We start from the raw sequence: 13277 nt of genomic DNA, 5'->3' as shown, positions 1-13277 counted from the left end.
TTTATCAATATTAAAAACTAAATTGACCAAAAATCAATCAAAATATAATCTTTTTTAAAGGCAATTTAAAAAAAAGTGAAACATATTTATTCTATAAATTGAGCTAAGATATAAAGCACTTAAAGAAAAAAAGAAAATATTCGTTTCTAAGTAAGGTCTTTCCTTTTACTCAAGTTTTTTCATGTCGAAATATGGCACTGAATCCTTGCTATCCCCTTAAGTTTTGATTTATTTTAAAAGGTTTTAAAGACCAACTCTTTGGAGTTTGTAATTTTAAGTTTAATTTTTGTGGTCCACAGCTTAACTAACAATAATAATTGTGGATTTTAGTATGCGGGCATTCCAAAACCTTCCTTTTGTTTCATAATATTTTGGGACGGTACCTTATTACTTTCTAAATTATTCACGAATGTATAAATTAGTAATCGGAGTTTCACATGATGTTTTTAATTTTCTAATCAAACAATGAATATTAAAAATAGAGATGGAAGTAAAAGTTGTCGTATCGTCACAGAATTTTTTTCGTTCTATTATTGTTATAAATATTTATACTCTACAAACAACATTTACTATCCTTATCTATTATTGTATATTATATTCTCAAAAATTCAAAATTTAATGATGAACAGTACTAAATTTGGTCATGATGTTTACATTAGAAATCTTATGTAACAGCTATTTGGACAAATGGAGTACTCACCGTAGTATTTGATGGATGTAACGGAGTGTTAAGCATGAAATATATCAATTGTATGAAGTGATTGATAAATATATAAATAATAAATTTTATGCTTCAATAATATGAAAAATACTTAACACTACATCAGGTTTATTTAAAGATATATTATAAACCCATTACTATTATTTGATAGATAACTTTTGAATATAATAGTTTGTATTTACTCAATGTAGTTTGCTAGGTAAAATCGTGGACTTGACTTTAAATCAATCTGGACTTCGTTTAGGTGAATTTTTTAGAATACTAAGTTGTGTTATTAGAATTATGAAATATTCCAGATATTAAACAATAAAAATTACTTTTCAAAAATCAACTGTTGTCAGCATGGAGGCGAAACAGCAAAGGGTGTCTGAGTTGCTCCATTCCCAATTTGTGTCGGGGAAATTATGAAGGTCATAGGGTTTACCCAGAGTCTTGTCTACGAAATTCAAGGCATGCTGGTTTCAAGTCACACCCTTGAGAAGTCCCGTGGCAGCAGTATCAGTGATTGTACTGTGAAGATCCATGTGAAGGATTTGGCAAAGGGTCTTATTTGTGACGACATCACCAACTACTTTCAATAGCAAACAATGCCAACCGGGTCAAGAGAGACCATAATCTCTTTACCTGATTAAAGCATAAAACATGCTACCCCTCACCGAAATTTGGATGACCTAAAGGACTCTACTAAGCAGCAATAGGAGCCTATGTCCCAAGTATTTATCAAGAAGTCCTAGAACACATTTAGTCCAAAATTTGAGGCTATGGTAGCAGCCAATGGAAGTCATTATAAAAAAAATTATCTTTTTTATAAAACAGTACACAATTTTACCTGGCACACAATAACATACATATATAATCATCTTTTATGGCACTAGTTGTTTTTTTTATATTTAGAAAACTTAAATATTTGATATAGTTTGTGAGATATAGCCAAATGTCATTAGATATTTCTGTATTCTTATACTTTCGTATATCATATAAATGCAGTCTTATTATTTAAATTTTATATTTACATTAAAAAGTTGTTTTTTTTTGCATATTATAACTTTTTTCGTTGTGGCAGACAAGGTTCAATATAAGGTGAAGGTTCTTTTATAGACTAGGAAATTTGAATACTTTAACAATACAAAATTATCAAATTTGAATCCTGGGTCTTTTTGTTATATTTATTTTTTAGAATTAGATTAATTGTGCAGGAAGTTGTATGTAAATCCCTTAGTTCATGACTAATATTATATCTTTTGAAATTCTTACCGATAAATGATCATCAGTGGTATTAGAGTTGAAAGAAACATTAACGAATCTGGACGAAGAGTTGATGGAGTCATGCTTTCGGAAACTAGATATGGAACGGTTCGTAACATCCGAATAGATTATGTGATTATGTGAAGTGTGGCTGCCAATGGGGTTATGATGGGCACTACAAAAAGATGAGGCATTGGGATGATGAGAAGTATGAGCACGTCTCCAATTTCTTCTCCGCAGTGCAGAAGATGTCATTTCCGCTGCAGATGGCGATGACGGAAAAGCTTGAGGCGATGAGTTTGTCTAAAAAATGGGTTAGTTGTGTTAGTAACTCGAATTATTATTAAAGTCAAGAAAAGTCAACAAAATTTAAAACTTTTGTTAAAAGTTAAAAAGTTATGAAACCAGAATTTAGGTCAAGTATTCATTAAACCAGACTAACTTGTCGAATATAGTTTTTTTATATTGTATTTACGTAAACAAGTAAAGAGAGTTGAAAGATATATTTAGAGATGCAAAAATTGACAAATTTCTTCGGGAGCATCCATTTAAAAATTTATAAAAAAGTTAATGTTGGTAACCTGCCAGATATTAGGGGCTTTTCATGCCAAAGTGTGCACAATTTTTAAAAATTTATAACATGGTCATCACCGATAATTTTTGTCTGGTATTTTTTCTTATAAAAAGATTTAAAAAGGAATTTACAATTACAGAAAATATGACCTTTTCCATCTATAAATTCAGTAAACGATTTCATTCCCAATTATATTTTTTGTATTCTAATTCTGTATGAAAAAACAACAACAAAAACAAACAAACTTAATTATCAACAATTTTGGTAAACTATTCACTTTTAAAATCACACAACCTCTCTTTTAATACCATTACTATTTTGATTTAATTATTTTTTTTAAGTAAATGTTCAGAAATTTACTGATAAAAAAGGTTCATCAAGAGCCCTTCTCCTCCAATACCGGTGATACTACAAAGAAAGAGATTAAAAAATAACTATTTTATGATTACTCCCAAAAAAGAATATTTTTGTCTTTCCACAGCTTCATGATTAATTACTTAAATTGCAATTAAGGGTTTTTAATGGACAATAAGACAGGTCCCTGTTGGTGTGTTCATTATTAATCACTTTTTAACAAATTAATTCTTCTCTTTAGAATTGAAAATGATGGGAATATTATATATTTTCAAGGACCTTTGAACGAGGTTGTGTGTCTAATGTCAATCCAGATGTTAAGTAATCTATGGAGTGCTCATTCCAACAAAATAATTTGATTAAGGAATTTACTAATATAGCAAATATGAAGTTTTTCAATTATTTGCCTCAATGAAGATGATTTCATTGAGCTCCCCACTCATTTTTTGAATTGTCATAGGGGTTGAGAAGACTAAAACTCTAACAAACAATCGGCAAATTCGAAATTGCAGCTTTGCAGGGGCGCTGCTTTAATACTTTGCAGTAATTTTATCATGATATTTAGTGCAAAAATACTATTTTTTGATTAACATTAAATAAATTTAACCAATTGTACTTTAAGGCATACATGTTTAAATTCAGTTGACTAAGAACAAAGTTTGAGGATTCTTTGAAAAGGGACAACCGTTTAAGGGACTCCCAATAGGGGCCTTGTGCTCACATAGGTATACAAATTCAGACATAGTGTTCTTGTGGTGGGATTACACCCTGAACAAAAAGGATCAAAATCGGTGATGATGATGTTGTGGGAGTGTGTATACCTAGTATTTAATACCCCATTAGTGGTTTTACTAATTATACCTTTAATTTGTTAACAATTCAAATGTATTAGCCAGCAAGAGTTTTAATTTTTGTGCATATTATTTACAATATATTGAAGTAAAATTCTTAGGCTATAAAATTCTTGTACTTCTAAACTAATACATATTAAATTTTCGTTTTTCATTAATAAATTTGATTTTCCGTGTTAGAATATGAAAAAGTCTTAAGTTTAAGGTTTCATAAAAACTTAAAAAAAAAAGAAAAAAAACTCAATTTCTAACTATATGAGTACACTCAAATAATCTATACAGTAATCTCGGATTGAGGATATGTCGTCTCACAAAGTTATCAACATGTACTTTTTTTAAATTTATATTCGCAAGGATTTCATCAAGTTTCACATCTCTAATCATAATCTTCATTTTCAAAAATTGATATATATATATATAAAAAAGATTAATATTAGAAATATAGAAAATTATAATTTCTAAAGAATATGAAAAAACTAATTGCATATTAATAATTAGTACGTCCAGTATTTACTACTAATTAGAATCAGTTATTGAACCTTTTTAACTTTTTTTTACTTTTGTTATTATTGATATTCATTGATGGCTCCTGTGCAAAAATAATTGGTTAATATATTAATATTAATATGAGAATGCAAAGAAGTATGTTGTCTATTTGTGCAATTAATGAGACCTAAACTATTTACTTATGGAAAAATTTAAGATCTATAAGTATACTACAACTACAAAAGTTATGTCTTGAAGAAAAACAAGAAAAAAAGTCAAAGGAATTTTATAAAGAAATGATGCTGAAGAGAAAATACACAAAATCCGATAAAACACCATTGTTTATTTTTCTTGATATTACCCTCTCTTTTGTAAATATACCAAAAAATGCAAAAGATGTGTAACGAAATATGACAATTTGACTTTATCAAACATTAAATCATTATATCTGTTTTCAAAAGAGATGAAATAAATCCATCCTCCCTCTAAAAAATATATTTTTTCATTTTTCTAAAATGTTAATATACATACTTTTTAATATATAATATAATAGAACAGGAAAGATTATAAATATCTCAAAATCCAGATGAATCATTTATATCTAATTGAAGCCTTAACCTGAGAACAAAGTACACTAATATTTTTTTATATATAGATCATGAGGATTTTAAGTTTGGAACAAATTATAGCACAATATCTTGGCTGCAGCCCCGCCCCCAAATTAAGGAATTATTACTTTTTACAAGAAAATTTAAATTTTGAAATTTAGTTTAATTTTCCAACAGTTTAATTTTACAAATAATTAAATATTTTTGAAATAGCTATGGATAATTGAATTTGTTCCGTAAAATCTAAAATATTTAATTTTTTGTGAACAGCTGTGAATTTTTGAATTTCTTGCTCCAAATAAGTTAACATCTGAAACTTTTTATGAATAGCTTTAAATTTTTGAAATAGTTTTCATACAAATTTAACATTTAAAATTTAATTGTTCAATTTTTTTTCCAAATAATTTAATTTTGGAATTTTTTCTAGAAATATTAATTTTTGATTTTTTTTCAAAAAATCCAAAAACTCAACCCCGGCCCTCAAATATAATTCTTCAAACGTCCCTTACAATATCATGCAGTTTTCCGAATTAAAATCCCCACCCTGCACATATCTATATATGGGCATGCATTTAAGCACAAAAATTTAAATAAAAAAGTGGGAAAAAGATCAGAACATATTTATGTTTAATTTCAATCATTCATTTTTAAATATAGGTAATGAAATATTTCCATCTTGATGTCACATCCTCTTAATAAACTCAAAAATAATTATTTTAATATGAAGGATGGTGTAAATTTTCCTCGCTTGGCACTATCGCCTTAAAATATTTTGCCTCAAGGCACTTTGCTTTAAACCATTTCGCTTTAAAGTAATTTTCTCTTAAGAATATTATTAGGTAATGAGAGAGTTATACCAGAGGCAAAATGGTTTTAAGCGTTAATGTTCTTAGGCAAGATATCTTGTGGCAAAATAGTTTAATCCAAAAGTATTGGGTAACAGATTTTCATACAAATACATTTTTAAAAAAAATTGTTAGAATACATAAGACTATACTATTATTCACGCTATGTATCGAAAATTAAGAAAACTCCTTAAGAAATGTCCCGTATGAGTTGTATTGGTCCTTAATATGACAATGAAAATCCCTTTTATTTAATTTCCCATATTATACAGTACTTACTTAATGGTATTATCGTCACAAATGATAAATGTAAGTACTTAATACGTAAATTTACCAATTGAATTTGTTCTGTAAAATCTAAAATATTCCTCATGAAGGAAACTAGCTTTTCATCTTTCTTAAAAATAGTTATTTTATAGATTGAATCAAAATTTGACTTGTATGAACCATAAACCGTTCAAACTCAAGGAATTACATAGACAAATACACACAAAAAAATATCAGCAAGGATTCTCTCGAGGCTCTCTAATTTCATGTATTACACAATAGGTACCTTAACTCTTACTCAGAACCCATAAACATGAGTTTCTTTGTTAAACTCGTATATTATAAAAAGTGGAAGGTAAATTTTAATCCTAGGAAAACCATAATGAAAATAAAGATCAAGGATTTCATTGTCATTATTTTCCTTTTCATAAGACGTTGATTATGTTCTTAAGGGCACACATATAAGAGGACATAATAAATAATGACCGCTTTAGAATGAGTAATTGTTTCAGTTTAGAACACTTTCTCTTCCTTTCTTTCTCCTTTCCACATTTATATAATCCTCATCGTCAACAATGAATAGTTATACACAACCTCTCATAAGAAGATTAGGAAGTTCAAATGTGTGTTCTATTTGTAGATAATATGTATTATATCTGAATGTCTGAAAGAAAGTAAAAGGGTGCAATTCATATCATACACCAATGATGATTAAATGAATAAAAATGTAAAAGAATTAATTAAATATTGCATAGGTGTGCATACCGAGTGGCCCATTAAAATCTGAACACTTTGAACTTTAACAAGGTATAATTCATTAATTGCCAACAACATTTTACCAAAATTAATACTATAAATAGATGTGTGTCTGAACTATCTCAATTATTAATGTAGCCGCCCTTAGCAGCAATGATGGCTTCCAGGTCGCTGCAGAAGGCCTGGCACCCACTGCAGATGTAATCCTTTGTCAGGGCGTCCCAGTTCTGCCTGACAGTAGCTTTAAGGGCCTCGGCACTTAAATGACGATCACTATTGGCCTTTTCTTCAACATGCAACCAAAAGGCGTAGTCATGGGGGTTGGCATCAAGGCTGTAGTGGGCCAAAAGTGTCGAAAAAGAGTTTAAAAAAGACTGGGAACGGAGGAAATGGGGTTCTTTCATTGCAGCCGTCAAAAGGGGCCTCTTTACTCTCACAAGGCTCTTTCCATCCACTTTTTATATCTCAGTGCACATTCTGGTTTGAAACCCCGAGATCTCTTGCACGGACCCTCATGGAATTGAAGGCATTGACCTGGGCTATTTTATTCACTTCTCCCGGTCCAGTTTGGCCTTTTTGACAGAACCTTTCTTCTTCTCCAAGGTTTCGTACTTGCTGATGTCGTGTACGGTTGTTCTAGAGACGTCCAACTTCTTAGAGTTCGCGAATAGAAAAATTCATCGATCACGTTAAAGTGTTATTTTCTCGATTTGTATGTAAGCTAGAGAGCTCGGGTTTATTTTGTATTGTAACTAATTGTGTATGCTATAATGTATCGAATTATGAGTCTATTTTTGTCAATCAAGCATAATTCGTTATTGAATTGTTAAGTGTTCATATTTAAATGAACAACCCAGACATGTAAACAAAGTACACAGTACATATGCACCGGATGTATATCTTATACATATTTTTGACCTAAAAAATACCAACTTAGTAGTATTTTAATGTTTCTGTTAGTGAGCACTTTAGAAACTAAAGTACTCATCAGTCATCTCCTAAAATTAATCAATTGATAATTAATGTAATATAATATTAAGACTTATTATTAGGTGACAAATAATTAAGTTTGAATAAGGATCATGATTATTGACTGTAAACTAATTGTAAAAATACTTCAATTAGGCATTGACTTCACTTTTATCCGAGTGTATCGATGTCCAACAAGAAAAATGCCAGTACGAATTTGCACACTACGACTCCCGTGCAAAGCATTCCTGAAAGTAATTCTACTGTCATGATTCATGGTAGATATAAGAACAATTAGTTATGTCTTATATACCTAGATATGATCTCCTCTAGGCCTCATCCCTCAGTCAACGGATGGACTCTGAGAGAACTCACCCCCTACTTTGCTTCAAATACTCTATCAAAGCCAAATTCACAACTTCTTCCACACAATGAGATCAAATTTTGTAACTCTTCCAAATGCTAAATATCCGAATAACTCGGAAAAGTTGAGATCCTTCTCACCTTTATATTTTTCTCTTCCCTTTGTGTTCTTTCCCTTGACGTACCGAAGCTAAAAAGTATAATTAAAGGGTTGTGAGAATTGATTTTCACCTATCCTCTGTCGCTGTCTCCAAAGTAGAAAGTATGACGTACGAGTAACTTATACAGGATACCCCTTCTAATTACTCTGGACAATTTTTGGTAGTACTGCTACACTACCTACCTACCCTGGACATTTTAAAGTTGTTTAAGGGGGACAACTTTTGTTCTCTAAAATTTATCTTATTACTAATATTTAAAAAAAATCCCCAGAAAGCACCTTTTTACTTTGAAAAAAGCCACAGTATTGAAAGCATAGTGTTGTGTTGGTCCTTATTTAGGACTGTAGATTATCGTCCCAGCCAGTTCATTCTTAGTCCGGTACAGTTCAGTCCTGCATATTATTCATAAAAACTTATTAGGTTCCGTCTTTCATAACATGACTAAACTTTATGTCTTGGTTGTTTAATAATTCCTTGTTCTGATAATCCTAAGGACCTGTGTCTAGGACTGATAAGACTAGACTAGATTAAACCAAATAAATAAGAATTGACACTTTAAAATCATTATATTCACATACTTTTAATGAATATCCTCAGATAATGTGCTAAAAAAATTAAGTCAACCTATCAAAATGAAGGAATATTCGTCCTTATGACCCATAAATTATGGAGTTGAGGGAAACAAATGGCAAGAGGGGAATGTTTTTTGAAAAGCTTCATTTGTTAAAATAAGATGATTGGTCAAATTTTAGCTTTAAAATTTTTGTAAAAAAATTAATACTCCCCCATACCATTTCGAAATAAAATCCTGCAGCCGCCCCTGCTTTTCAGGATATGCTAAATATGAAGACTGTTATGATAAGGCCAACTTTGTAATTTAAAGAGATATGCAAATTTTTATCGTAACGAACTGATTCATAGAATTAAAAAAATACTTTCAGTTGAGATTATTTACATGGTTGGAATTTAAAATCTGGAACAAGTTTAGACCTCTGAGTAACCCTAAGATATATTTTAATGGATATGTGCTCATAAGATTTACCTGAAAAAAAATTGTAATATGGAAAATATCTTGGAAATGCCTTTCGAATACGAACGCCGTGTACCCAATAACTGCAGGACCAAGGACGCAAATAACTTCAATAGATAAAGAGCTTAAATTGATGTTAAGAGATCCAATGTCATGTAGAACTTTAAGTTAATGTAGTTTCTCCAAATCGGGTAATTGGAATAGGATTTATTCTAACAAAAAAAAATATTTTTAAGACCTTCAAGTTTTGGTTACAGAAAATGTGGGCTCCTAGCTCACTGGATCTGTACCCCCTGGAGTACCATGTTTCAGATGTCCTGGCGATTGAGTCAATTAAAAGTGCACATAACACCGTTGACTCCTTCCGGGATTCCATTTTTGAGACTGTGGCCAATATGAACAAGGTGTTCCTTATTAAGATCTGTCTCAGTTTCAGGGGCCTTTTGGAGGCTGTGGTTAAAGCTGGTGGTGATTGGATTGAATGATTTACTTCACTATGCACCCTATATTTAAGAGCAAACGATTTGTTAATTGCTGTATATACATTGGGAAATAATTTTTAATACATACATTATCCTTAAACTTTCCAGATTGAAAACTCCTCCCTGTATAACTGTGTAAAACTTAATTTATATAATTTCCCCCGACGTACAACTAGAATCAATCAAAAACTTTGACCCACGTCTTGCAAAGTTAAAATATTTCCAAAAGAAAGTACACAAGTTGAATAGACGAACGTTAATGGTATAATATTAAACTACAATTTTTATTTTCTAAATGTATTTTCATTTAGATGATTGTTTAAATATTGTTGTGTATTAAATTCATTTTTGATTATATATTAATTATAGTGATTTATATATAATAAAATCTATTAGAATGTAATTGAACAGTTGAACACATGAATTATCAAAAGAATGAAACTTTCATTTGAATACCCTCATGTGTTATATAAGTATGTATGAAGGTATTATAAATCTACATATGTGGACCATCAAAAAATAAAGAAAAGCAAGAATGTTTTTTCTAAAAAAATATACAGGATGAGGACTCACAAATTAGAACATTTTACACTTCAACATAATTTTATTTTGTGACATTGTTGTCTGAACTATTGATCCGAAAATTGGTATTGCATTAATTTTTTACACTTTTTATTCAATATGTCCTCCTCCATTCTGAAAGAAAGCTTCAATACGGGGACGAACAGAACCACAGCTGACCTTTCCGAGGACAAGTTGTCCACCTCTCTGCGATTACAGTCTTCAGGGCATCTACGTTTGGGTGGAATTCTTATTCATCTTTCCTTCAAGTCTCACAAAACAGTAATGTACTAGGAATCACGTTGGGTGAGGACGAACTTGAGAAGTCCACAAACCATCCATGTTTTCCCTGCAGAAATGTTGCAACTTGTTGGACGTGTGTGCCAGGCACCGTCTTCGTTAAACATGTAGTTGTATCTGGTGAACAGGCTCTTCATCCTTGGCAAGGCATGATACTTGAGGACTTTGTAGTAGACGTCCTTGTTAACTTTATCGTTAGCCTTGATGAATTAAGGAAGCATATTGCTGCCATAGGACGCCACAACGCTGAGTCCCATGACCTGACCTGGATGTTTGGCCCTGAAGGTTCCCTTGATCTGAGCTCTTGATTCAGCTAAGAAGTGAGCATTTCTTTTGTTCGGAACAGCGTCTACTGTAAATATTTTCTTGTTGGAGATTACTTGTGCATGGAGTAAATGGCACACCCTCTGCCATTTTGCTTGTTGTTGTGATATTTTTGATGACATAAAAACAAAAGAAACCTCAAATTGTAGCTATTTGTAAGTTCTTTTAAAAGGTGTAAACTACAAAAATATCAGATTTTTAGAACTGAGGCTAGAAGGCCTCGAAGATGATTTTAACTTTTGAGTCCTCACCCTGTAGTATCGATAAAATTTGCATTCTTTGATACAATTTAGTTAATATCAACAAATTATTCTTGTTAATCTTTATGTATGCGCAGAAAATTATTCTTAAATTGGTCAAATATTGATAAATTTTATTTAAAAGGCCATATCGGGGCCAACATAAGCCCCTTAAATCAAATATATGTTGTGAACGGTATTTAAGAAATTAAGCTATCTTAAATTATCCAATAAATTTGAATACACAGTTTATAATTGACTCAAATATGTATATGAAACATTGGGCTGTTTGTATATACTAAGTAAACAAGTTAATTCGGATTTTCTCTTTTTGTTATTTTTGTTCAAGATTCTTTTTGTATTGATACATCACATATATAGATGACATAATTGAAAGTTATGTAATGAAAAATAAATAGATCAAACATGTTATTTTTGAAAGTTTTTAGTTTTAGTTTTTCATGCGCCTCTTCTTAATTAAAAATAAGTTTTAAAATATGGGACTTTTTTTGGATTCATTTGTGAAATATTGATTTTTTTATTTATAAGTATTTTTTTTCTTTACACGTGAACAAAGGAAAATTAATATTTTTGTTATGCTTAAGTTTTTTTCATGCCAAAAAAATAAATTTCTTGAGATTTTATAAACTTTTAAGAGGCATAAAGAACGCACAAAATATTTTTATAATGTGTACATTACTTTTAATGAGATGTAAAAAAAAACATGTACTTTTTCTTCAACATTTGGTGTTTATAAGTTGTTGTTTTCTTAAATAAGGAAGACATTTTGTTATCCCGTCTATGCAGAGTATATACAATAGAATTCTTTTTTTTAGAGTCATGAAAATTTAACAGATATGGTACATCTATTTTTAACTATATTAAAATTAAATACAATGAGGCTCTAAAATTATTACAAGCATAGTAATTGTCATATGAGCATCAAATTGCTTGCAAATTCCATACTTTATGGATTAAGTAAGAATTTTTTTTTTGCATAAAATAATAACAATTTAAAACAAAAGTGATTGAAGGATACTTATTATGTTGAATGATTGTCTTTATTGCATTGACAATAAATTTTGATTATATTAATAAATTATTCAAATCATTGAAAAAAAGAAAAAAATGTTTGAGTAAATAATACGGAAAAAATCTGCTATATTAACTCGATTGGAAATGCAAAAATATGCCTTTTTTTAAGGAAAACCCCGTTATAAAAGTTTTTGAAGGTCATTTCTTCCAAAATGGACAACTTTATAACTATAGAACACTTACATACCACAACTTTGGCTAAAAAGTCCCGGGCTTCACACATAAATGGCGCTATTTTATTTTAGTTCACTTCGTTTTCAATTAGTATGAACACTCAAAAGACAGCTGTCAAAATTTAATGCAATCCGTTTTTGTTTTTTCGTGAGTCATTGTGCTATTATATGTTACCCTATTTTTGTTATTTTCAAAACAATGAACTAAAACAAATCGTGTTTTAATTTTATACTGCTTCTTTACAAGAAAAAATACGGTTCAAGGTAATCAATGGCATAAAAGTTTTTATGTTGATAATTTATAAAATGCCAATTTGAACGGGGAAAAACATATTTTCGTTTTTAGTGCGTGACTTTTCAGATCATGAGGTATTCAATTTAAACTGTATTTTTTGTCAGTGTTTTCCTAATTATTTGTTCTTGTCAGTGTTCAGAGAGTAGATTGGTGAATCATAAGTTATCTCTTGTTAAGCTCTGAACAATTCCTATGTATTATTGAACAATCATTTTATAGTTGAGAAGAATTGACCTGATTTTGGGTCTAGTTTACGTTTTTTTCTTTAAAGGACAGTTTTCAAGATACAATAAATGTAATGACGTGTTATATTCATCTAAAAACATGAAATGTTTAGATTACTTATAATAAGAATTATGTAATATAGTCCAATCCAGATATAAGAAATTAGTTTGAATAAAAATACTCATATTGTCAACGTTCTCTCAGATAACAATTTCTTGATATATAAAATATTTCGTATCAGTGGCGTCGCTAGCCCCCTTTATTATAGGGAAGGGAGGGGTTTTTATATATTTATAAGTTATTTTTTAGTGTTATCACATATATAATCAAAAATGGTTGCACAAAACCGTCTA

At 30.1% G+C, this 13277-nt stretch overlaps 1 protein-coding gene across 15 annotated transcripts in view; it reads right to left on the bottom strand.

Annotated features, from left to right (window-relative positions):
- The window catches only part of SK (small conductance calcium-activated potassium channel), a 456472-nt gene that overhangs the window by 175505 nt on the left and 267690 nt on the right, over positions 1-13277 (bottom strand). For 13 of the 15 annotated variants that reach the window (XM_071887626.1, XM_071887624.1, XM_040711116.2 and 10 more), the window contains one exon: positions 1976-2269. The exons of the other annotated variants lie outside the window; for them this stretch is intronic. In XM_071887626.1, coding sequence (XP_071743727.1) covers positions 1976-2269 — 294 coding nt within the window. The remainder of the gene's footprint in view (positions 1-1975; positions 2270-13277) is intronic. 15 annotated transcript variants of the gene reach the window in all.

The sequence above is a fragment of the Lepeophtheirus salmonis genome, chromosome 4 (genome assembly GCF_016086655.4).
Source record: "Lepeophtheirus salmonis chromosome 4, UVic_Lsal_1.4, whole genome shotgun sequence".
Taxonomy (NCBI): domain Eukaryota; kingdom Metazoa; phylum Arthropoda; class Copepoda; order Siphonostomatoida; family Caligidae; genus Lepeophtheirus; species Lepeophtheirus salmonis.
The sequence above is the reverse complement of the archived record's forward strand: the minus strand, read 5'-3'. Positions and strand labels throughout refer to the sequence as shown.